Source organism: Harpia harpyja, chromosome 2, assembly GCF_026419915.1.
Source record: "Harpia harpyja isolate bHarHar1 chromosome 2, bHarHar1 primary haplotype, whole genome shotgun sequence".
NCBI lineage: Eukaryota > Metazoa > Chordata > Aves > Accipitriformes > Accipitridae > Harpia > Harpia harpyja.
Window position 1 is genome coordinate 50,073,717 of NC_068941.1, and position 27,508 is coordinate 50,101,224.

Here is a 27,508-nt window from a genome sequence, read left to right on the forward strand (position 1 = left end):
TCTCTTGGGGGTGTCAGCATTCCTTCTCTGGCTAGAGTGTTGAACAATAAAATTTCAACCTGATCACAGAAATGCCTGCTAGAGCATTCTGGGATACTGCAACATGATTTTTGGAGCTGGGTAACTGTTTATAAACCAGACAGCAAGAGAAATAAGGTCGTTTTCAGAGTGATACCTGTCCTGATACAGGGAACTGATGTATTTCTTTCTGGAGCCTTGTATCCACCTCCTGAACTTGAGGTTGAAGATTCAGTATCCACATCTCCATGATATGCCTTCAGAACCCTCACAGATAATATACAATAATATATGCCTTTCTCAGAGGCAAATCATTATTCAATATGCCCACGAGTTGTGATACAGCATTGTTATGAAAAGATAAGGAAAGAGCCCAGATAATTCTGTTTTACAAGAGGAGATCAAAAGTATGTCAGCATAAAGGCTTTTTGAGGAATATTCCTCTGGAATTTTTGAAGTTACTAACTGTACTAATAAACAGAGACTCTATAAACTGTGCATGGCTGAAAAAATTGTGATTATGCTCACAGCAGCATAATTCCAATTCACAGCACAGGCAGCGAGGAAGAATAACAGAAGTTTCTCACTGCCATTAATGAATTGTTTATATAAAGAAAAAGAAGAAAAATGGGCATCTATTTGCTTTATTTTTACCAATGTATATAGTGCACCTATCGCCAAGTATTTTTAGGTACACAAAAAATAGAAATTTAGAAACACATAAAATAATGACTCTAAATGGACAAACTTAACAAGTAATAATGAAGAAACTCTTTGTGGTTCAGGTGTGTCAAACAACTTTTAAAAGTATAAATACAATTAAAATTAACAGCACTAAAGCTATTTAGTAAGTGTTAAGCTAAAGCTATACAATCATTTCCCAGAGTATCAGCACACTAATTCAATTCAGCCTTATTAGCACCTTGGTACCAGTTGCTGAATGGCTCCCAATTATTATTATATACCAACACCAGGTGTCAAAGATATATATTTTTTTAAGTAATATGCAAAAGGCTTTTCTTCCGCCCAGCAGTTCTTTAGATAAAACGTACAATAAACAGAAAGAAGAAAAAGTACTTGTTATTCAAGTTTCTAAAGGTTAATTACTATGTTATCTATACTGTAAGAAATTCTTCAGTATTGTTGGCAGCTGGAGTTGTGGGACAAGATGCAGTCTAGCTCTTCCTATGTAATTTCGGATACATAGTCGGCAGAGCTGACAAAGAGAAGATGGTGTGGCTGCAAACAAAAAAGAAAGGAGTTTAATTATACAACTATAAAAGTCAGTACTTTGTTTTACAACAGTCTTGCACAATAATGGGATTTCTAAAAAAAAAAAAAAAAAGTTCACATTTTGCAAATTTGTCCTTTTTCTTCCTTCCTTTTCCTTCATCGCATTTTTGCCCTCAAAGATAAAGACTGGGGCTGCTGAAACCTTATTATTAATCAGGGAAATACTCAAAAAACCAAGGTCGGATCAGCAAATAATTTGTGTTTTTAAAATAAAAACCTGCTCCCAGAAAATAACTGATATCAACAACTTTAAAAACTGCAGGATTTTATTTTTTTTTTATTCATACAACAGGTGAAATACATGCTACAGCACTACAAGCTACGTTACCAATGCATCACTGCAACAACAATAAGCAGGCAAAATACCCCAAGATCCTGGACCATGTTTAGTGGTCTTACTAGCTCATGATAATGCCTTAGTCCCTCTACACCTCCCCACTCCCTCAAAATGGACACATTGCTGTGTTTCTCTGGGCAATAAAACCACAAGCGTTTCATGCCAATTTTTTTTTTTTTTTTATGTCTTTGCTGTGGCTTTTAAAAATCCTACTAGCCTTGGTGATTTTGTGATAACCAACTGTTTTTAGAGGGTTTTTTAATCAGCATTCAGACTACAGAGATGTTTTCTGGAAGAAAACATTAATCAATGCTACTTGTCAGTTCACCTCTAAAGAGATGCTCACGGTTATTGCAATAGTGCCTCTGCTTATTTCCCACCTTTGTCTTGTGGCTTATTTTTATGCTGTACATAGGTCAGTCTGAACAAATCCAGTTCCCTTTGGGATATTCTCTCTCTCTCTCTCTCTCAACAGACCTCTAAGAATTTTAAGGGACTCTTGAAAGTGTCAACTCCTATTTCTCAGGTACTTATAATTCAGTAAAGAAAATTTAGAAAATGAAATTTATTATACTTTTTGCCTATAATCAAATAAAGTGCTTTATGTGCACTTAAAAATATAGTTTTAAAAATATTGGGACAGCTGCCCAAAACTAAATGTATTTTTAATCTGAAATATTCTGTTTCTTTTTAACAAGGTCTGTAACAGCCAATAAAAATGTAGCTTTAATGTCTAATTGTTTAAACACCCAATAAATATAAGATGATACTTTTTCAGCTTGTATAAATCCTGATGCTGCCTGGTCAACAGGCTCTGGCCTGAGACTAAATATTACTGGGTATTTTTATATTTAGAAAGGAATTTACTGAATGTTAATGTATTCATTTCATAAAGCACAATGGTAGCTTCTATAACATGCGTTGTTTGGGCTGTTGGGTTTTGGGGGTGGGGGGGAAGGGTGGTTTTGTTTTGTTTGTTTGTTTGTTTTTTTAAGAATACAAGTTATAGTTTCAAAAACACACACACGTAAAACTTACCTTCATGGAGGAGCAGCAGTCTCTCCACTAAACTGCTTGGAGCTGCTATATCAACAGGCCTCTCAAAATCTGTATTTTTGGCATTTATGTCTGCCCCAAATTCAAGGAGTAAGTTTACGATCTCTGTACTAGAATGCTGGGCAGCAGCATGGAGTGGAGTTTCCAAATGTTTTCCTTTCTGCACATTGGCACCTGGTGGGTAGATGCACATAAAGAGACGTAAGAAGAGACTAATTAAAACTGTCATTGAGTAAAGATGACGTTACAAAACAAACAAAAAAACCCCACTGTCCTAGAATGCCACAGGGAATTTAGCCACTTTAAGTTTATTGCATGGCACTATAGCTAATCATATCAGTGGTTTTTTTTGAACCCATACGCTTATCCTAGGTTTTATTACCAAAGCACAACTAGATTTTAAAGGAAAATACTTTATAAAAAGAAGGAAAAGAAAAATCAAATTAGGTCATGTGAGCATCATTGTTGCCCTAATTATAAGAAAAGGTATATTTTGTACCTGTTTAAGAAAATTTGCACTACATAAAAATACACTTTCCTTATTTATGTCTTTAAAAAGAATCACTAAACTGAAGTTTAGTATTTATATTTTTGTAAGTACACTAACTCAAGAAGGAATCTAACTTGGACGCTTTATAGTTTTTCATGTGTTGAAGCTGGCAAAGGGTTGAAATAGATTCCCATCCAATCCAACCTTTATCAAGGATTTTTCTATAAAGGACGTAATTTTAATTAAGGTGGGGTACACAGTCAAGAAAGCTAATAGGGAAAAAACCCCAAACCATTAATTCTCTCAATCCACAGAATTCTAATTATTACACTTTTGTACTAATAAGGAACTGCTAATTTATTTTAAATTAAAATGGACTAAATTAATTTGCAATAATGCATTCATACAAGATTTAAACAAAGCTAGCTAGTGTGGAAGAATTTCCCTTATAGGCAAGCTGTTAGTCCCCCTAAAACTGGGTTTGCCTCAACAGTTTTCTAGACTATTCTAATAGAAGAAAACCCCAGACTTCTTAAGAGAGCTTTACTGATCTTGTGAGACCAAAGATTAGCTTGTGTACCAACTTTTCGCCCTGAGTCAACAATTTTTGCCTTTTTAATTCCCATTTGAGTAAAATAATTTAATAATATCACAGGCCTAGCAATTCAATTTGAAGTCTGAATAACTCACTGTTCTCAGTATTAACAATTTGAGAATACTTCCACAGTATCATTCTCTTGCCTATTTCATTGCTTACTGCTTTTCAACTTCTAATATATGCTCATAAACTGATAAAATATGAAAAAAATCAGATTGACATAAGTAGTTACTTATATTCTCAATTTACATACCCTTTTCTACTTCAGGGCACCAACAAATGCAGAATATGCCCTTCTGTTACTGTTTTTAACGTATGGTAGTATTTGAATCCCCAAATATGCTAATTACACTTCTGCAGTTCTTAAACATAAAAATCATGACATAGGATAGTTAATCACACAAGGAGACTGACTTAATGAGAAACAATTTAACTGCTTGCTTAAGTTCTAAATAACCTGCAATTAACTAGAAAAACAATGCCGGTGCAATGATGGCAAGTCTATAATTATTCATATATATATTTTCATTCATTGTGCTGCAGGACACAAAAGCCCTATATGTCATTACCTGTAACATAGCAAATTAGCTATGCCGATTGTGTCCCTGGACTTCTGCTGAAACAGAGTGAGCCTCCAACATCTCTTTCCCATTGATTAAATAAATAATGTGAAATTTAGGATCAAATGCCTTTTACCTTACCTCTTCTCTCTGCAACTCAGCCTCTATGCCTTGTAAAAAGATAAATCAGAACATGCTGAAGAATGAAAAAGGGTGGGACTACATTGCTAAAATAGTTCCGTTGAAAGGTGAATGATTACTATATAAAATTCCTTTCTCAAACTTGATTTTTTACCTTTGTTTTTCATACAGAAAATGAACATCTACAAAGCTGTAGTAGGTGCTAAAAATTTTGAACATCCATTCTTATTGGCCTTGCTTCCTTTTTCCCCTCATATGCTTGCTATGCCACAAAAAAATGAAAGACATAGTGAGTTGTTATAAGAAAACAAGCATCACAGAATAAACTTAGAAGTAGTGCCCTGCAAACAAGGGTTCTAGTTTCATTGATTGAGCACAGCTCACTTCAAACGTGAGTACAGTATGCTTATTTTACAAACTAGTAATATTTTTATTTAAATCATGACATACCTGCATAAAGAAGCTTTCGAATACAATGGATCTGCTGTGAAACACATGCTACATACAGAGGTGTTCCTAAATGAGGAAGATCTTGGTCAACATCTATACCCCAGGATATCAGTACCTCCAGACATTCACTGTGACCTGTCAGTACAAAGCACGACAGTTTGCTCAACTTCAGTAAGCTGTCTCATAGACAAAACCAGACACATTTCTTAACACTATTATTGAGACATTTGTGAACTGCTCCATGTTTGTTCAACAAGTAATTTCTTACCTCTGCTGGCTGCTTCATGAGTTGGTGATGGAAGACAGGACTCCCACTGAGCTTTGGCACCATACTCTAACAGGAGCTCAGCACATGCCGCACTGCCTCTTGAACATGCATTAAATAAAGGTGTCACTCCATCAATTGTTGTAGCATTTACCTAGAATATATAAAATCTATTTAAGAACAGAATTGAAAGAAAGGTAAATTTTTAAACAGGATATAGTCAGAAATTGCATTAAAATACCAAAAAATTTACTGGTTAGAATAACGTAGCTTGACTGATCAGTCCCTGTGCTGCTGTCTTCCTCTCACCACGCCCCCCAGCTGAAATTAGTTCACTTTTATTATTAAGCTATGTTGAATACACCAAAATACACCTGGAACACTAAAGAGCACACATTAACATCTGGGCAGTAAATAATTTTCAAAAGTCATTGCACTTAGCTTGTCTCATTGATACAGAAAATCTACGCTTTGTGTAGTAATTGCATAATGGGGACCTCCTCTCCACACCTCTGTCAAGAATGCAAACTCCATATTAAATGTGAGAATTATTTGCCATTTTCTTCTGTGGTTTTCATCTCCAGGTTGGAGTGACATTTCACTGGATGGAGACAAAGCTAGTAGTACAGGCTCACTGTTTTAATACAAACCTCGCCACCTCACTGGTTAACTGAATATTCCCAGTGTGAGAGAATGAGGAGAGAAACTAGGAGGGATAATAATAGTGAAGGAAGGAGCAGAGGTATTAGTGGAGGGCTCCTTCTAGGACTCTGGCCTATCCTCTTCCCCCCAAACCCACCAAAACAATTAAAAGTACTAAAAAAATTCAGTTAGGAAAATGAAATTTGTTCTTACAGTTTTGTCTATAGCATCTATAGTTTTGTATCTTTAGAATCCTTGTGCTAGCTGAAGCAGAGAGGAATTGGTTTTGGAAACTATGTATTTTTTTCTTTTTCTTTTTGTGTAATAACATAGACATATTCTACATGGTTCTCAAAACTGAATTGTAAGGACAATAAATATTACTATCACAAAGATCAGAGATTTGGGAAACTGCATTTGAACTCTGATGCCAGTAGAGATTGTAGTGAAAGTGGTCTGTAAGGTCCCGTTTTTGTTTTGGGACAACAGATAGACAGGCTGTGTCAGGAGTACAGAAAAGAGCCAGGGTTTTTTTGTACTCAGACCAAAGAATCTTAAGAGCACACAGGTGCAGTGTGACAAAAGACATTCTGGAGATTAAAAGAACAGTCTCCTGTAAGCCACTCAAAGCAAGAGGAAACCAGTAAAGGAGAGGGACGCGTTCCATATTTTAGAAGAGAAATAACGTAATGAAATCCAGAGAAGAAATAAGGCTGGTAACATATTGCTAGCAGATTCTCTCCAACTCATTACTGTCTCAGTGTCTGCCCATCACTCTCCTTTGCTAGCTTTCAAATGGCAGCTTATTGCAATTCAATGAGATCAATACAATCAATAGGGTGATTAGAGAGAAATACCGATTAAAAAAAAATAAAAATCAAGAAATATATCCTTCTCGGTTAAACCAAGGTTAGCATTGGACTTCATATAAAAAAAAAAAAGCCCCTTACATTTGCTCCTGCTTCAAGAAGGATTCTTGCACATCCTACATGATCTCCCAGGCAGGCTTCATGAAGTGGAGTTACTTGGTCAATTGTTAGTGTGTCTACATTGTACCCCTAAACAAGACATGAATGACATATAAAGACCATACAAAAGCTGTTAAGAGTCATCTCCTCGCACTACTGTTCAAATAAATAGTTTACAATACTCTAAATAGGCTTAAAACTCTACTTGCAATAAATAAATCTTCAGTGAGCAAAAAAAGAATCTTTCATCTATCAATGTATGTAACAGAATAAATAAGTTGTCAGCTCTCCTTTTTTTTAAAAATTAGAAATAGGAATAGGATATAGAGGGTATAAAGAAGATGGAAACAGACTGTTGAGATGCACAGTGATAGGACAAAAGGCAAGACACAAGTTGGGACATGGCGAATTCCAATTAATTATGTGGAAAAAAATTTCACTGTGGGGACAGCAAAACCCTGGAACAGCGGTCCAGAGATGTTGGTGCATCTCCACTCTCGGTGATCTTTAAAATTCAACAAGGCCCTGAGTCTAAACTGTCCTGTGATTCTGTGATTCTCTGACCTAAGGTCTGAAATATCTAAAGCCATGAATCTAAAGCAAGGAAAACACTTCTTGGATTGATAAAATCATCAAGCCCTTAAATTTTTCTGCAGTAGATGTTGATTGATTCTTAAGAACTAATAATTGCATCTATTGGCTTTCATCAACTGTATTCTATAGTATAATTTTTCAGTATTGTAACAGCTATATGACAATACTCTAGTATTAAAATTTAGCAGTTTACAGTCTCTCCCTTTGCTATTAACAATTTATTTTTTTTTTTAAATCACAACTATGCAAAAACCAGAATCTTCCAGTGATTCTTCCCCTCAACAAGTTTCTTCCTGATTAGCTCTATTTACCTGACAGCTTAAAGCAGTGGAACTACATTGACTTATACCATGCAAGAAGGGAAGACTGATGTACATTTAGATAGAGCTCTGGTAAAAATTTGGGGGGGGGGGGGTGTGGGGAGGAAGTTTTAAAACATACAGAGGAAATATTTCAATATTAACCTTTTTTTAAAAATATTAACTTTTTTTTATCATATAAAAAATTCCTAAATGTGTATTGCTCTGAAAAATTAAAGTGGAAAAAGCAAAGCAAAGCATACTAAATCTGCATTAATAATCTATGCTGAGAAATTAAGTAACATTAAAAATGAAAGCAATTTTAAGAACACAGCCTTCACCTGTGACAATAAAGTCTTTAGAGAAAGAAGACGTCCTTGACTGGCTGCCTCATGCAGAGGTGAGCGATCTGCCCAAGAACCTATACAATAACAACATTTATTGAGTAAACCATATGAATTAGAAGGATTTCGGAATGCATAGAGCAAAGCAGAAAACATAACGCACACAATGAAGCCAACTGTCCTATGAAATTAATTTTTCCTCTTTAGAGACTGTATTTCAAATGATCAGTTTCTAAACAATAAAAACTGCTCTATTATTAACTGTAAACATCTCTAATAAATGGTTATGTGGTACAGAGAACAAAATATTGATATACTGATTTCAGTAATCTGACTTAATAAAGTCATCAATTACCGTATTTCCCACTTCTATTTTTGCATTGTTCATTTTTTAAAAAAAAATATAACTTACTTTTGCAGCTGGCATATAAAAATTTATAGACTTCAAAAAATTGATTATTTGAACTTAAACCAGACATAAACCTGCCAGAAAAAGTCCTGAAAAAGCTGATGTATATGAAAACCAATATGGAAATTCTTATGTATGATGAGATTAACCTGCAGCTACTACACAAGTGCAAGGCGAGAAATACAGTGAGAATCACACTAAAAAAATGGCTACAGTAGAAGAAATATGATATTAAGTCTAAGTTCTCATTCTAAATGGCTATTAGGGCTAAAAATAGTTAGATATGCTTAATATGAAGGTTTGGCATTTATTTTCATTTATTTATTGCCCCCCCAAAAGAAAGCGGGGGAGGGGGAGAAACCCAACAACCACCCCACCTTCACACACATACCCTCCCTTAACTCCCAACACAGGTCCCAGAGTCATCCTATGGCTCCTGACGACGAACCTGCCCTTTCTTCTAGAAGACTGGCCACAGACAGGTCCCTTTTAGGCAGACAGGGCTGCAAGGCATAGCTGATACCAATTTATTGTACGAATTTTGCAAATCAAGTTTTGAGAGATTGTGCAAGGAAGAACCATCTTAAAAATATATTATGAGTTACCAACATTTATTCCTGTAAGAAGAAAAATCATTGGAACTGTAAAATGCTAATACAATCACTTGTGAGTTATATCAAGCCCCCCAAAATCCCTGAAGAAACACAGAGAATTAGCTAAGTATGATGAATTGCTAACAATGGCAGATGAATCTCCAATGCATAAACGTGTTTGACTTTGTCCGTTGCAACGGACTAGGACTGCCTGCAAAACCAGTTACTGCATTTTAATGACAAGGCAATGAATTTTAAATAAGAAGGCTATTGCTCAATCACTGGCCATCATCAGTCTAAGCTCTAAGGTAACTACTCACTAGAAACAGACCCTGTTTCTGTTTCCTGTTGGATCCCTTCTGTCCACTACCCAGTTTCAGAAAGTACACTTTTGGTTACAATAAACAATCCCCTCAAATCAGGTAAAGAATGACCAAAAAGATTAAGACTGCTCAACCTGAAAAGAAATCAGGGCATAGTTAAAATATATCTGAAATAGTGCACAATATGGAAACTGAGATAAAACCTCCATCTTCCTAGAGGTCTTAGTGAATGAAACTAAAACTTACTCAGATATAAGACTGTATCTTCTCAGAGAACATATAACTACACTGTGAAACTCAGCACTGCTGGATGCTATTGAGATAAAAAAATTAGCAAAACAAAAGCACAGCTGAGTATTTCAATTATTGTAAGACTATATAAAGCTGATCACAGAAGTTAGAAAATATAGGAGATGAAAGCTTTGTAAATCTGATCTTAAAAACGCATGGAGATTTCTATTATGTCAGAGTATCCAGTATCTGTGAAGCTCCTTGTACTTTTTCATCTGTGGGAGTAGACGGACCATAGGCAAGATCCAGCTTCCAATACTCTTTCAGAATTATTTGCGCCAAGCTCTGATCATCTGTGTGTGCATGTACACACACACACACACATCATTTCCTATACTTTTTACTTTAGGTTTATTAAATGTAATATTTTGCAATTCTTAGTACTAGTCAGAATAACAGCTAAAAAACCCAAACATAAAGTGACTGGCATTTTAAGGGGTATTATACTACAAAAACTGAGCTCAGAAATCTTAGTGTGACCCGATTTTGACAAAACCTCAGTATTTTCCCTGTCATCCCAATAAGCTCAGATATATTTATCTTACTGTAGGTTGGATGTGTGCAATCACTATGAAAATTTTGACCAAAGCTTTCCTTCTGTAGTAGTATCTGAACCAGCACTCGAGTTGTTCTAATTCAAATGAATTAGATCCATTAAGTTCTCCTGCTAGCAGCTGCAAAGAATTCCTCAAGAATAACTAAAAGCTGTATTTAGAGGCTGCTTTTGAAATTTTGTCCCCGTCTCTACAGATGAGAACTTCTTTCTCTTGACAGTTTATCCTACTCCTAAATTAACAGGAAAAAAAAAAAGGCACTTAACTATTATATAGAAAAACATCTAAAAATTCTAAACGTCATGAAGTTTTTATGCCCATTAAATACACTCACACTTTGGACATTTTTGTAGCCGTGTATAACTAAACAGAACAAAGATGCAGGTAGGATCTGAAAGCAACATTTTTTCCACCTTTCTTTCCTTCACCTCCTTCCTTCTTCAATTGTTCAGAAGAATGTCTGTTAATGTCATTATTCCAGTGACATTTGAGAATCAAAAGATGCCAGATCCCATTGTGAGTTCTGTTTTGCACCTAGACCCACCTCATATCCCTATCTTTGTGTAGAGACATCCAGCAGCTAGCTGTTTCTGCTAAATCAATTAAATACAAAATGTTTGTATCATCTCTACAAGAAATAAAATCTATAAGCAAAATGCTGCAGAAATATTTTGTGCAAACCAAGTTTGGAAAAAAAACTTTCACATTCCAACTGATTTATCAATAAACATAGTAATTCACCATTAAATGCCACAGGGACAAGAATATGTTCAAAATAAATATGTATCATAAACATCAAAGGTGTCTTAAATTGTCTAGATTGCTGCCTTCTGCTAATCTACAAACTCGCTATGTTTCTCACTTAGAAAGCATTAACAAGAATATAAACAAGGACATTTTTTCATTCAATGTTGTATGTAACAGCAGTATTAGCAAACACGGTCTATTCCAAAACTGTTAATGCATTAATTCCCTACTGATGGTGTATCTGACAGATGCTGAATACAAAGTATCTCTAACTATATTTAGAAGCCACATTAGTTCCAAGTTCTCTGGTGTATAGTTTACCAGGAAGGGCAGCCTACATTGCTTTGTAAACACTAACAAGAAAGAATAAATATATTCACTGTATTAACAGGCAAAGTTAAAAAAAGAATTACAAAGTATCATACAATACCTAAATCTCCATCTCCCCATGGCACTTCCAGCCAATTGCAATTATAAATCCTACTCATTTCTTTCAATCTGGAAAATAAAAAAAAATAAAAAAAAAAAAAAATCTGTTCTTGCTAGCTGGACCTGTTCTTAATACACTCCAGCTATGTTTGGAAGCAGATCAGCAGCTCACTGTAATATGAACTTTCACCCTGTAAACACAGCTTTGAAGATATAAGCGTATACAAGTTGCCAGTTTCTTTTCTTACGCTAAAGGACTGTGGCCCTTTTTGTTCACTTTTCACATTTCTTTTTTTAACATCACAGCTTTCTGAAGTGCCAGCATCTGTGCGTTTGCCTTCCAAGACAGATTAACTGGAATTTCAACACAAGAGAAACTCACAGTGAAATCAAGAGAACCTTGAGCTGAACAAGAACTGCAGGACAAACTCCTCCTTTTTTATCCTCAAGCAATGAAACACATAGTTTTGTATCCCCCAAAATCAGTATTAGTACACAGATTTGTAAGGGAAGCACTGCCAAATGTTCATATGTTATTTTACTACTTACTCATAATATACTTAGAAAAGAAATAAGCAAAGATATTCTGAACATGTTTCAAATGCTATCTGATCCATATGCTGAACTGTGTTTTTCTTTTAGCAGTTCACTATTGCCTCAGTTATCTTCTAAACAATTCTTTCGTTGTTAAATTGGGGTTTTAATAACTATTCTCAGCAATGAAAATCCCCCAAAATGGGGATTAGAAATGGATGAAAGTCAGAATTGCAAGGTCATTAATGTAATTTTCTTCATGTTTTCCTACAGACTTCGCTCCTTTACATCTACCTGCAACTACCTGTGATTCCTGCAGTTATGATCATAGTAGTAAAATACTAAGTAAAAATATTTTCATAAACGTCATTAACTCCAGTCATCCCATCCTTTTGTTTTTATTTCTAGAAATTTGTGTAGTCTTCAAAAAAAACCAAACCAAACCAACCAAAAAAAAAAAACCCAGTACAAAAGGTACATTAAAAAGTTGGATTTTCAAAACAAGGAGGACTGGAAATTAATGAAAGTCTTCTCACTGACTTCACTGGGACAAGATTTATGTCAGGGCTCAGCACTTCAGAAAAATACTGCTCTAAGGGTAAATAGATGGTGTCCCAGTCCTCAGAAGAAGCAGTATCATCAGAGAAGAACTGAAAATAGAAGCCTGCCACAGTTCATTATTGGGAGATGAGAAAGAAGACTATTTGGAAAGTGTTGTAGCTAGTATTTATTCCTGCAAAACTAACAAATGCTATGTATTAAGCTCATCACTGTTACCTTTTATTCCTTAAGATGTATTTTGAGTGTTTCAGTTTGTGGAAACTGAAGCAACAGACAGGATCAATAACTATAACAGAAAACCTCTGATCCCAAGATCAATGGACTCACTTCAGTTGTTAAAACTGCTTGATATTTTGTATATGTAATTAAGTTCTAACAGATTTTTACTGTGGCACTATAAAATTACCGATTTGTCTAAAGCCCTTGCAGGATAGAGAAGTGTGTCAACTATTTAATTGATATTTGACATTAAAAACTATTGAAAAGAATCTTAAGTCAAGGAATTAAAAGTTAAGAAATGCATCTATGGTGCTTAACTACTATGATTAGATATGACCAGCAAAACAGAAGCCACTGCTTTTTAACAAACAAAATTGCAACAATCAGGACTGAAGAATCCCAAAAGAATCAGAGTTTAGGCTAGAGATGATTAAAATATGTCTGAGAGAAGATGCAGTTCAAGTGGCATTTAAATATTTCATTTCAATACTTCAAATAATCTTTGTTTTCATTTGACTGAGAATTATATAACAATATATAAATATATACACATAAATATATAAACATAGGCACACAAAAAATGAAACCTTGATTGGTTCAAACCAATATTCTTTCCAGTGTTTATCATCATGTAGACTTTCAAAATTTGGGGATTTCATTCCAAATGCAAATGCCAACAATTTCCTACTCATGAAAACCATACAAAACAAATCTATTTTCCCCCAGTTCTGTTTATGATGCACCCACATTACATGACCACGCATTAGTTTTGCCATTCCACTGCTGTATTCAATGAATGAGTTAGCATTCAAATTATTTTGTGTCTTCATATCTAGTATGATCTCTTGCTCTTTAAGACACGCTACTCAAACTACAAACTGACTATAACACTGTTAATTTTATATTGCCTTTTTCATGGTATTCTCCAATAACAAAAGAATACTTCAAAACCCTTGCTGAATCTATCTTCATAACATCATCCATTCATACTATTTTATAACTACGGAACCAAAAGACAGAGAGTTTTAATGATTAAATTGCAAAACCAATCTAATAGTTTATTTTTTCCAGAGTACTTAAGCATTAGAGTGTACACTGAAAGCATAGTTTAATTACGGTGATGAGAGCTTTGAGCTTCTGAAATTTCAGCCTTAGATAATAATAACCATGATCAGTCAAGAAACTTTTAGGTTAGATGATTGGTCTTCAAACACACAGGTGCCACAGCAAAGACAAGAATAGAATTTGCTTTTAGGGACATTAAAACGTTAACCCTTTTTTCCTACCATTCACTATATGCCTTCTAACCTTTGCAACATACAGGAAAACATAGGGTGTATTTTTTCTGAATATAAACCTAATGCTTTCTCAGAACATCATCCATCTTGCACATCAAGGAATCAGGGGCTTTGTGGAAAAGTACAGCACGTGACTGTGTTGTCAAATGCTGGGTTATAATGCATTATAGGGTCAAATCAGCACGGCACAGGCAGTGTTACTTTTAACAATTCCTAAAGTTTGACTGCTTTGGCATTGCAATTTAACCTACTTTTCACAAAGAAACATGAGCCGCTAAACTGCATTAAAAATCCTAAAAAGAACCACAACAGCAATATCCAGACATAGCTCGCTTGGTTCCTAACAGGAGCAACATTATGCTACGTGAAGGCAATGGTAATGACGATAGCAGCAGCAGCAGCAGTTGCTGCTGCTGGCTCTGTGCCGGGCCTTGCACACACGGGAAGAAGTGTGTCAGGCCCCTTCTCCCGTCACATGAAAGCACAGCAAGAACTCCCCTGTCCATTGCTCATGCGGAGTTTGCTTTTTCCATCTTCTTGAAAGATCAACAACTGGCTGGATATTTTTCTAGCTGAAAGTAGCTTGCAAACTCTGTGTGTCACAGTTGCAGCACCAAGGTGTAAAATCACATCAACCTCTGAATTCAGTAACCCGTTAGACCCACATCAGATTTGATTTGAGTATGTGGAGCAGCTGGCAGTACTCTTAGGCTGTTATTATTCCCTTGGACAAGTCACTAAAACAAAGTAAGGGTTTTTCAGCGGCCTTCCCAACTAGAAGGTGACAGAAAAGGCATACAGACATTCCGAGCTGAGTTCAGACTCTGGAGGACTTCTGCCTGGAATAATTTTGCTCCTCAAATGCAGTCTCAGCCTTAAGCCAGACTGCAAGCAATTTTCCCCAAGCTGTGCTCAGAATTCTCAGTATTTTCCCAGCCTGCCAGAGAGTGAATGCAGCACATGGCCTAATCCCTAGCCTTAAAAGCAGTACCCAGCTGGGCAGCAAAGCTGGGCCTAGCGTGCTGATTTTTGCTACATCCAGGAGATTTTGGTAAAATAGCCTGGTTGTGGACCCTCGAGCCAGTAGGCTGAAGACCTTTTCCTAGTCTGACCCTATTCTTTCGCCCTTCTACCAAATCTTATCATGACATATTCCACCCCCTGCATCACTTTTAGTGCATTTTCCAATCTGCATATTCAATTACATACTGCACTGCAGTATGACTTTCTCTTCCCTTGCTCTGCAAGGGTGCCTGAAGAAGAAAGTCAGGTTTGGATACCTCCATGGATAGGAACTGAGAGGGAAGAAAAGAGCCTCCTTCAGATTTTATATTAGACATACCTGTTATTCAAGTGAACTGCAACAACCAGAAGCCTCAACTGCAACAGAAGTCTCTCAGTACTTCAAGATGTCCATCAATGAATATATATGTCCAGTTTGGCAATCATAAAGAGGCTGTAAGTAGCTGGACCCTGCTAAGATGGATTCTTCAGAAAACTTTACTTTCCATATTTTAATGTGACTTTGAAAATGTCAAACTTGACTAACTGTGGCTATTTCTTTGTAAGAATGCCAAAAGACCCTAATCCTGAACCATATCAAGGAGGGGCTAGTGCTAACATTGATAAACTTTTGTAAAATTTCTCTTCAGTCTGAGGGAGAATGTCCTAGTTTTTTGGGAACTACTGACCTAACACTAGCTGAAATGTTCATAAATAAAAATTACTATGAATCAGGAAATCTTAGCCCAAACAGTGAACAACATGAGGATAAAAGATACACTGCGTATTAAAACTGATGAATAAATATAACCTTACAGTACCATTGCATTCAAACAGTTATTCGGGAAGCTACGGTAACTGTTGCTTAAATTCTCGAATATTGCTTGATTCTAAAACTGGCAGTACTGGCAATTAGCAAAGGTATTTTAAGAATAACTGATTCCTATAACATATAGCTATGTTTTACATAGTAAATTCATAATTATTTTTATGCACAATATATTCAATCTCTCTTTCCTGTCTCCTGCATTCCTTGACTATTTTAACGTCTCCAGTTTTTAATTTGATATCATATTATCACAAATTTCAAGTCTGATTTCCTTATTTTCTTTTCTGTTTCACTCTAAGCCCTACGTATGGTCAGTATTAATTGGAATTGAAATGATCGCTCTTCTAAAAAATTCCTATTAGACTCTCACAATTACTCAAAGCTCCCTTTTACACACTTGTATTATGAAAAAAATTAGGAAAATATGGCACAGACAACAGCAATCCTAAACAATTCTTTTACAATAGAGTTTGTTCCTCATTGCTGAAAACGTCAGTAGCCAGCAACTTAAATACCTCCTAAGTACTTTGCTATGCAAACCTTTACAATTATATCTTTGTCTTTAGTATCTTAGTACAGGACAATATTTCTGTCACCTGTAGTTCCTCCATTGGCTCCTATTTCAGCTACCTATAAACTTCTCTTTACATATAAAGTTATATGTAAAGTTTACTCCTCCCCCTCCTTCCATTCCCCTGTTCCCTGTCGTAAACAATTAGCCTTCAGTATCCAGTTACCTTGTGACAGGACAGCAAAAGTCAGGGTAAGTCAAGCCTTAAACACTTGCATAAAACAAATAGGGCAGATAAACAAGAAAAGGTATTTTAGATCAGCTGATAAGAGTGCAGAAGGAACAAAAATAGCCTCAACACCCTTGTGTTAACCCATGCAAGACAATAAAGTGCCACTAACATAAGCATGCATTTATATTACAGCTAGGAAAAAAAACCCCATAACCCCAAACAAACAAAACCAAAACCCAGTTCAGAGCTAGAACATCATAAATTGGGTCAGCTTAGCACATTTCAGTACACAGTTTCTGAAATGGCTGCTATACTAACCTTGGCTGGTCAGAATACCCCAGCTAGCTTTTCGTTTCGCAGGACACTCCCCTATACTTTCTAGTCGTCTTTTGGGGAGATTCTGGCTCCTCTGAACAGCAGTGTTTGTTGTCATTTTTGTTTCTCGAGGAAAGCCTGTCTGTCATTGGTGCAGGTACTCTGGTCTGACGAACATCCACAAATGGATTTCTACTACCTTTTTTCCTCCTTTCACTTTTTCACAAAGGATCTTGCTGTACTTACTGTAGAATGGCTACAACACTGAAATCCATTCAGTAACATTTACTAGCTTGGACTAGTGAGTACGTAGTGGGGGAAGGGAAGGACTGCTCTAGCATTTTCTATTTTTAAAACAGAGAAAGAATCAGCTTAGCTACAGCATGAGTCTTAACTATTTACATGATTTAAATGGAAAGGTGTTAATTTTTTAATCATTTAACCAAAAAAGAAACAGATTCTTAAAGCATAAGTATTCAATGCTTTGTTGCTTGAATAACAAGCAACCTAAACCAGAAAAACTAAAACTGTTTTATCAGAATGGCAATTCTTTTAATAATAGAAACAATAATTATTACTGCATCAGGCTTTACTCATATGTAACTTGCGGTTAAGATGGATTTTGGAATTCGGAAGAATCCATGAAACTATGAAGCACTTCTGTTTTTTTGTCATTTTGGGGTTTTTTTTGTTTGTTTTGTTTTGTTTTTTTAAACAGGAGACACGGTATCCTAAAGATGTCAACTAGAAACTACATCCTGAATAAATACAAATATGGTTTGACTACCAAAAAAAAAAAAATTTCACTGGTAATTTTGAAAGTCTGATCCCATTATGAAAGTAAGGCTGTAGTCTTGTTGGAAGAAGCACAAGTCAGTATTTTTTAAAAATAATAACAAAAACACAGGCAACCAACTAGTTTTTTTGTTTGTTACTATGTATCACACTGATACTATACAACAGAAATCTGCAGGGAGAAGCAATTCATGATAAAATTCCATCACGGATAAAGAGGACAGTGACTCCTCTGTACTAATAACATGTTAAGATGCTGCCTTTACCTCCCCACCACTTCCTTCTAGTATTTCCTCACTATCCTCTTCTACTGATACAAAAACTAGCCATTTGTAAACTTTTTAAAAGGAAATTAACATTACTGGGTTTCATTAATACTACTCCTTTCAGGTACCTGACAAAAATTAATCCCCAAGATGTTGAAATAATACACAGGTATTTAATGAAATTTTCTATATCCCTCTTGTTTTTCTTTAAGAGAAAATCAGAGGCAAGATTATAGTTAGGTAGGGGAAGAAGAAGAAGAAGAAGGAGCAGCTACAAATTTCACCTTGAAATTACAGCACATGAGAACTGCCCTACTGGGGAGCTCTTTACAGAACAAAAGCGGGTCAGCTACTGTTATTCTAGCAGGAGAGAACAAAACTGCCCTCTCCCAGATGTTATGCTGCTTTCAGAAAGTTATTTTCCTCAGGTTTTGTCTAACTGAATGAACCAGAATATCTCACAGACTGAAATAAACACTTCTACACATCCAGCAATCAGACTCTGCAAGTAAGTCCTGAATAGAGCTTTCACAAAAGGGCTCACTATAAAAGGGCACTTTATAAATATATCACTTTAATACTAGAATTACTTATTAAATTGTAGCATTTGCTTCAAGTAAATGGATACGGGAAGATGAATTAACAGGAAAGCTTACTAAGGATGTGTATACATGTGCCTGTGTCAGGAAGACATCAGCACTATTCTCCGGGTGAAAAATAACCGATGACAATTTCTGTACTTGCCATGGCTCTGAGGCTCTTCTCAGTTTTACACTTCCTTTCCATTTGGAATGGAATCCCAGGACTTTCAGGAGAAGGTGGTGAGGATCAGGATCAAGCAGAGCATCTGGCACTGCAGGGCAGGGATTGACAGTGGGCTGGGAAGACAAGACCTACATGTTTTTGTAGGAGTTTTGTGGGTGAGGTTGTCAGCTGAGAATGAAGCTGGGTCCTTCTAGAAGAGCAGTACAAACCTGGAAGTAGTTCATACAACTTGCTTTCCACAGATACTCCAGCCCCCATTCTCTCTCACTAGTCTCAGAGGTGTGAACTGCAGGAGCAAGGAAAGCAGCAGATACACGGATGGCTGCCATGGCTTCAAAGAGGAAGACCCCCAGGGGAGTTAGCAGCACCTGCTCACTCTCACCCAGAGAACTGAATAGGAAACAATGCGCTACCAATGGAGTTAAGACTACCCCCAAAATCTGCCACTTTCAAGGCAAGGGTACTAGGAAAAGTATCTCTAGTCCATAGACACTTCCCACTCATTAAGTTACTTTGAACACTTTGGAGGACATCAGAATGCAATGTATAAAAATAGGCACTACCTTTTTTCATGCTTTAAAGAAAGCAAATCTTATCCCTATCCCATTCAGGACTGTAGAAGCAACTTTTCTCTAAATTCTGCTGGCACAACCATTCATCCTCCGGGCAAAAGCCATTAAAAAGTCCTATTAAAACAGTACATGAATAAAAGTTAAAAAAAAAAGTGAAAGCTAGACCAACATCAGTAATCAACTGGAAATGAATTAAAAATATACTTGAGATGTTGATATAAAGAGGGGATGCACATACAGTTAAAACTGTGGAGTACGACTGAAGAACTCCCTATTTCACTTCCACCTGTGACATGGAATTGCTATGTGAACTTCCTCAAGTCAGACATCCATGCACTGGGTTACATTAGCTACAAAATAAAAATCAGTATCTCTCAACTTCATTAGGTAATAAAACTATTAATATTTGAAACTACTTAGGCTTGGTACTCAGATTGTGTTCTTCAGATTTTTCTTTATAGAAGACACCCAAACACTTCCAAAATCCGCCAGAAAACCTGTAACAGAAATCTAAGTGGACATCCAGTATGTAGAAAATACAGTAGGCCATTACCTTCCTTGCCTTAGAATACAAGCAATTAGGCACAGTATTTAGATTATGGTTACGCATGGAAGCAATGCAGCTACCTGCAAAAAAGCAGCCAGAGGAAGGGGCAGACACTACAGTCTGAGAGTAAGGAAACTGGAGGATCTTACTGATGAGTTTGGAATTCTGACTTAATTTAGCAGACAAGCTTTAAATAAACCACTATGTTGCATTTCACTAATAATTAGTTCTATTAACTTTTATAACCCAGCGGAAGAACTGTTAAAGGAAACTTTCAAGTGATTTTCTTCACAATCTTTTTTTATCCAGATTTTTATAAAAAGAAACGTCAGTACATTTGCAATATTTCTATGTCAGCGAATAGCTCTGACTTTACAGGGGCAGCAGTTCTTTACAGGTGGGAATAAAAATGGAAAGAAATTTTGTTCCTCCCTTTCAATGGGGAACTCATTCTATTCTGAAGACTGTTCTTAAGGCAATGAAGATGCAATTGTGATCTCACACACACACACACAAAAAATGTGTTAATAAAAACAATGACAGAAAAAAACCCCCACACCTTTCAACCCATGATGCAGCCCAATGCAATACAGTCCAAATTCCAATAACAACAATTAATCTTAGGAAAAATTGGACAAAATTGCACTATTTTCAAATGTCACAGATCAGTGTTTTGTGTGCAACCCTCCTCAAGCTAGCCAACTGATGAGCCACCTCGCTTCCCAAAGTGTTCTGTACTTTCACTCTACTTTTATGACCAGGATTATTATGGGGTCACAGTGACTGCACAGAACCTGCCACACTAAATTCTGGAACAGGACTAGAAACTGCCTCTTCCTGCTGATGTGATCCACAGACTACAACCATGAAGCTGAAATGATAGATAGGCTCCCTGGACCTCAGTGCCAGTACCCCAAGAGTTGCCTGTCATTTGACATTGCCAGAAATGAACCAGCAGAGATCTTGAACATTCCTCCCTGTAAGAGGAGCCAAGACGAAGAGAGTTTTAGAAATAATTGCAGAAACGTGGTTACTGACAAAAACATAGCACCCTAAAAGGCCACAGTGGCCACTGTCACATCCTGCAGTGCCGGCTCAACGCCAAGGAACGTAAATGCACCATAAAAGTACAGTGATAAAGCTCTAACAGCAGGACAGGGAAAGGACTGGAACAACTTTTTTTTTTTTTTTTTTTCCTTAAAATGGATTCTTGCATCAAGCCATCCTTCATGGCCAACACAATGATATTATAAGTCATTAGCAGTCAACCAGAAGCTTAGGCATTACCCAGGTGTCACCAAACAGTCCTCTGTCTTCCACATCTTGACAAATGCCAGCAGATATGCAGATAATACTTAAATGGTCATTAAAGCATAAAATGACATTTCTCTATGCCACTGTAAGTGCTAAAAAAGCCTATTGCACACTCCTGCTCTTTATACAGTATCATCACTGTTTCTTAGCTGGAGATCCAAATTATTATTATTAAGGTAGCAACAGCATGGATGGCTAGTAATTTTCCTACCTCTTCCCCTGAGATTTTTGTTAGGCTTTGTATCCTTGGATGCTGGGAATCAGAATGGAAGGTTGAGAAGATTTAGAAATCTGATATGATAAAGGCTCTGTCTCAGCCCCCACAGAAGTAATGTGAGCAATGATACGTTTACTATATTTCTTGGCTTGTGGATTTGCAGCATGTACCTGTCAGACCTCTTCACGCAGGAAGGCAGTGGTAACACAGAATATTTGCTAATGTGGGCTAAAGTAAAACAAATCACAGCAGTCATGCTAATTAGTTAACTGATTACCCAGATCAGTTACCAAGCAGGCCTGGGCTTCAAATACTGACAGAGAAGAAAGACACAAGGCATGAGACCAGTAGTCGGCATGGGAGTGGTATAGAGCACCACAGAGTGAATCTTCAGCAAATTACCGTGAGAGAACAGCCATAGAGAGATCATATCTATTGCCAGAAAGACTCTAGACATAGCAAAGAGTAACATCCACTAGTGCAACAGATGCAGCATGCCACAATGGATTTATGACCAACCAGCCAGCATTGCTGCAATCATGACTAGAGCTCAATACTTAGGCACGTAATGCATTCCCCCAAAGCCATCATCATCTAACCCTGGCAGAAGTTCACTCCCTGCCTGCCTGCATTGCAAATGTTTGAGAACATCCCCTACAAGGGAGGAGTGTGAATAGCAGGACCCTGGCCATAACAAGTCTATGGCCTAGCGAAGGAACATCACCTTCACGGAGCTATGCTATTTTGGTCTTCCCCTGTTGCCTTATACCCCGCTGCTGCAAAAAAGACCACTGCAGATGGTATCTTTGAGCTTGCCCCAATCCAGTACTGGAGTTTCCCAAGAGCTTTTCTTTAACAACAGTTGTCTTCAAGGCCTTGCAGGCAGATCGCTCCAGGATTATCTTTCAGTCTTATTGCTATGCATCTTTAAAAACCCAGGTTTTAAGCCACACCAGAGTTCATAACATCTCATTTTGTACTTGTTTGTAGTTCAAAAGCTTATTATTCATTTCATCCAGAAAAATAAAGAAATCAATTGATGAAGGGGATTTCCATGTGAGTTAACTTAAGAGTGTGCACATCAGGCCAATAGGACCTAGGCTGGTGACAAGTTAAGGTCCATCTTCAGAAAAGACACATTTCAAGGAGGCACACAAACGATACAGACCATAAAATACAGTTTGTGGCAATGCTATTTTCAAGGAGGTCCTGACGTAGAAAAACAGATAGGAGTAAAAAAAAAACCACAAAGGAATCCACATGATAGGATCTCTCAGTTCCTTTCAGGGAAGCAAGCATGCAAACAGGATCCAGCAGATATACTCACTAGAAGTTTCTATAGCCTCAGAGAATTTCTTTAAGGTGAGGGAAGAGTCAATGCTTGCCAACAGATATGCTTGTTTTTTGTTGCTGCTAATAGGTCAGGGCTTTGGCCATGCCAGTCTAGTTAGTAACTCTCACCAAAATCCCTTTAAGATAGATTGTGCTCTTCAGAGTAGAATGGTTCTGGTATCTTGCTGGTATGTGGTGTCATTTGCTTCATTCTAAGCAAGTGTCTTCCTGAGATTTATTTTGAAGTATGACTCTTTGGCAGTTATTTGGCATGCTAGGCAAAGTTATTCAGTGTATAAGAGAAGGTTATGAGCTCCACCAAAACCAACTCCCTTTCGAACTTTCAAAAAAGAACATTCACACTATCTTAAGCATTTTTACACCATTAGCTTACGTGCTGCATGTGAAAAGCAAATGCTAAATGTGGTGCCTTACACCAAGTGGTATGGTGAATAGGTATGCCATACAATATTCCTGTCATTACTAAATGAATCTCTATTGTATCCAGGAAGCTAGCAGAAGTCTTATATGGCTTTTATTAATAGAACTGTGATCTCTGTGGAATGCAAGTTGAGAAAATGCCTCGTGCCTATCTTCCCTACCTAACAACTGTTGCTGAGTGACATTATCCATTGCAACTTGTTAGAATAAAATAATAGGAAAACTTTGCTCTAATCATTCACTGCAGTTCAAAATGCAATCAAAATGTAAACAGCAGATCTCTAACAGTGAAACATAGCATTATTTCCTATTTATGAATTATATTTAATGGACTGGTTTCTTAGGTCCACCCAAGCAGTGCACAGTGTACAAGAAAAAAGAAGGAAACAGAAGGCTTCATACAATTTACAAGCCTCATAATCCTGAAAGGAGATGGGGACTCCAGTCTTGAACTACCACAATCCCATGGATGGCTTAATTTAGGGTAACTAGGAATAACTAGTGTATTGAGCATTCCTATCATGCCTGGCCAAGGCAGATACAGCGAAGATGGGTAGCTTAGAACTTGCTATGTTCATTTAAGAGTAGCCTTTTTTTTTTTTAAACTTAGAAGAAATCAGGGCATACTCCTGCCTCTAGTTCTGCAAAACTGGTATATTTTGAGAAGCTATACTCAAATACTACAAATACAAATTCTGCTTTCAAGTAACTTTCAAATATTACTTTAAAATAGTATAGTTATGCAAAAAGTTATATTCTGTGAAAATTTTTGCAAAGAGAGTTGACATAATTTAAAAAATAGGTTATTAAAGAAAAAGAATTTTATGTTTTCAGAACTACTTAGCTTGTGCATCAGACCCCAGGTATCTGTGTAAGTACATGACTAGATGTTTGTCGTTTACGCTATATTAACCTCTGCAAAATGACTCTTTCATAAGAAAGTTTCTCTATATCACTTTCTGCTTGCAGCTAAAAGCATTTTGACAGTTACTGAGTATAAGGTTTAATATTGATAAAATAGACTCCTTTTGCCTTATAAAAAGTTTATAAATGGGAACTATACCTCCTTCTATAAAGTTATCTGTATTATCAAAGTATGGACTCTTCCATACCAACCAAGCTCTTACCAGTATTTGTCAGCAGAGTTTATATCTTACAGACCCAAAACACCTGACAATGAATTAACTCTTAAGATTTGATACACACTTATACTTTGAAATCACTTCATACCACAGCGCTACCACCACATCCTAAAGCAATTGAACTACAAAACTCAGCTGAAGCTCCAACTCAGCACTTGTATATACAGAGCACTTTCCCAGATATGACCAGCTAGTTGGTATAGTAGGAAGAATTTAAAGGTTGCTTTGATCCTCTGGTTTGTATCCAGCAACAGCTGTACAAAAGGCTGAATTATTAACTCTTCACGGGTGTGGAAATACAGTGAGAGAAGAAATCTTAATGTGCAGATCACTGTCACTGCAGATAGCCTGCTAAGGAACTAATTCTACCCAAAGTTAATTTGCAAGTAAGTTAGTTTTGTAGGTCAGTTTGTAGGGCACAGAATTTTAAAATGGAATAAACATATACGTGCTATGACTTTTTCCATACAGAAAGAAATTAATAAAATGTTGACTTTTGCAAATTTTCTAGCGTAATAAATAAATACATGTTCACTTCAACACAATAAAAAAAGAAAAGCTAGGCACCATAACCTATTTACAACACAGCTATAGTCCCTGTTTGCAAAGCACTTGGCTCTAAGCAACTAATCAGTCCCTTTCAATTCAGTGGGGCAAGTATGTGTATATGAGTAAGTGTTTACAAAATTAGTGCCAAAGTTAAAAATAATCCAGTAAATGGGACCTTTGTAATAGAATGGATCCGTTTTTAATTTAATTTTTTATGGTAGTAATACCACTGACTTCACTGAAAAAAGAATTCAATTCTGAAAGTTTATTAAGACATGGGTCTTGAATTCACCTTAAGCACATGTAAAAGACTGCAGAGTTCTGTCCTACATTTAGTGCTATTCAGTTTTTTAATATTGTGGATGATAGACTATTTATTTTTTTAAAATCGGTGACACTAAACTGCAGGTGCTGCAACACTGCTCAGAAGGAAACAATCCAAAACAGACTTGAGTAAAATGGAGAAATTGTCTGATATCAAGAGCACGAAGTTAGCTGAAGGCCAGTACAAAGTATTATACTTAGAGAGGAAAAAGCAAATGTATAGTACAGTGACTCTGTTTTAACATGGGGTTTATAGGCTACAGATATCCTTAATACTTTACTGTTGGGGGGGGGTGGTAAAAAAAAAAAAAAAAGTAGCAGCATTCCAGGAGGTATTAAGGTATTACATAGGGTATCATATATATGGCATATGACATAACTGTTCCACTTTTACACAACTAATAGTTCCACTGGTTGCACTAATAAAGTCTCAGCTGGAGCACTCTGTTTAACATTGGGAATTAGACATCAATAAAGATGTCTATGAACTGTATATGAACTGGCACAAGTCCAAAGGACAGCAACTACAGTAATTCCAGGTCTAGAAAACAAGACTTAGGAGGACAGACTTTTTTCTTTATTCTAGAAAAGGCAAAAATGGTAGAGGTAGGAAGATGCATGATAATACTCTTTTAATTGATTACTTTTCATACATGGAAAAAAACCTGATAAATGCCTTAATTATATTTTATGTAATTAGTTTGCAGAAATAAAGATTTAGGTAGGTCTTCGTGGGAGTGGGAGGCATTCTAGTGATGAGAATACTAAAAACTGGAATTGGTTGCATAAGGATGCTGAGAAATCACTATTACTAAGCATTTTAAAACCAGGTTAGCCAAACATTTGCCAGACAACCCACGTATACTTGATCCTAGAGCATCCAAATTATATCTAGTGGTGCCTTTCAGCTGTACACAAGAAAAGTTCTACTCCGACTTCATCTCCATAAACAAATTAATGAGACTTATAATTAGTAGAGCTTTTATATGCACTCTCCTGGTCTTAGCTGATGCTGAATACTGATCTAGTTCTTATATCTCAATGCCACATACACAGTATAATAATTTCTCATTAATTATTGGGAAGCTATCCCTATCCAGCTGTTCAGATACATATGAGATCCAAAGGATAGATTTAACACAGTAGATTGGTAACTATCCAAACTGGAGAGAAAATATTCCTGAAATATTAAGGAACAAAATATGACCTGTTTCACTACTAATATGTAGCAACAAGACCACAGCAGGCAGATTACACAGGTAAAGCTGTCTCCTTGTAGTCAACAAAGAACAAGCCACAAGACAAAGGAAGTCAGCCATGAAATGTGTGATCCCTGGGCCTCAAATCCTGTACTGACCTGTAAACCTTCAGTTTGATAAAAGGAGTTCCACCAAGTACTACTGCTCAGTACCTAAAATGTCCTCAATTATACAGGCTTTGTAAAAGAAAGGCTTGTTTTAACTCAGGAGCTCAATTCTGTAAACATGAAATAATGCCTGTGCCTAGTAGCGTATTATTTCCAAAGGCTCTTTTCTTCTTCAGAATTACAGCACTCTATCCTAGCCAAGCCATTATGATAGCAAAAAGTAATTTTGTACTATTACAAGCAAACTGAAAATACCAGCACTAACAGAATTTTAAGAGTACATAATCAGGTTAAACTAGAAAATGAAAACTAACATTTCCTCTAATTTGAATTACTTCTTGAAACTCTATAAACTTCAATTAGGCAATGATAAGCTAATTTTCTGGTTTAGTTGTTTTGTTTTTTTTTTTTTTCTGCTGAGGCTTCTCTGTTGCTTAACTAAAAACAGAGAACAGGATCACTAATTAGGAGGATACTCAGTATTTAATTTTATCATTTAATGTTTCAAGCAGTAGCTTCACATTCCTCACTGTACATCTTCTAGATACTACTTTGAACAGGATATTTTGTTATATGGTATTGTATAAAACCTACTGAGGTATCTCTGTACTGTATTTCACAAGCAAACCAAACCCCACAACATGGTGTGAGTTCAGTCAGTAACATGCCCCCTTGTACAAACACAGAACAAAGGTATAGAAAAGATGAGATATAACAGTAATTTTGAGGAGCCTTATTTGCAGCCCAAAGAGCAAGGATTGTTTTTTTTTAATCACAACAAAAGGCTGAATTTGCAGATTATGTAACATTAGCTGAACATGTGGTTAGAACTGTTACAAATCCAGACCCAAACACTGTGAGTTGGGCAATGAAAAATTAAAGACACACTGGTGTTGAGTTGTAAAAAGTACAATTTAAGCACAAAATAGTTGCATTAACTATTTTCTTCTAATAAACCAAGCAGAAAAGCAGAAAC

At 36.4% G+C, this 27,508-nt stretch overlaps 1 protein-coding gene across 4 annotated transcripts in view; it reads right to left on the reverse strand.

Annotated features, from left to right (window-relative positions):
* Positions 1-644: 644 nt before the first annotated feature.
* ASB5 (ankyrin repeat and SOCS box containing 5) overlaps positions 645-27,508 on the reverse strand; it is a 39,404-nt gene continuing 12,540 nt past the window's right edge. For 2 of the 4 annotated variants that reach the window (XM_052779434.1, XM_052779442.1), the window contains exons 3-8: positions 8,053-8,132; positions 6,801-6,908; positions 5,212-5,362; positions 4,944-5,078; positions 2,687-2,878; positions 645-1,257 (exon numbers count right to left, since the gene is read on the reverse strand). In XM_052779434.1, coding sequence (XP_052635394.1) covers positions 1,130-1,257; positions 2,687-2,878; positions 4,944-5,078; positions 5,212-5,362; positions 6,801-6,908; positions 8,053-8,132 — 794 coding nt within the window. In that variant the 3' untranslated portion in view covers positions 645-1,129. Of the gene's footprint in view, positions 1,258-2,686; positions 2,879-4,943; positions 5,079-5,211; positions 5,363-6,800; positions 6,909-8,052; positions 8,133-11,402; positions 11,471-16,905; positions 17,194-27,508 lie in introns of those variants that run through there. The other 2 variants (XM_052779456.1, XM_052779450.1) reach the window with 2 other exon arrangements.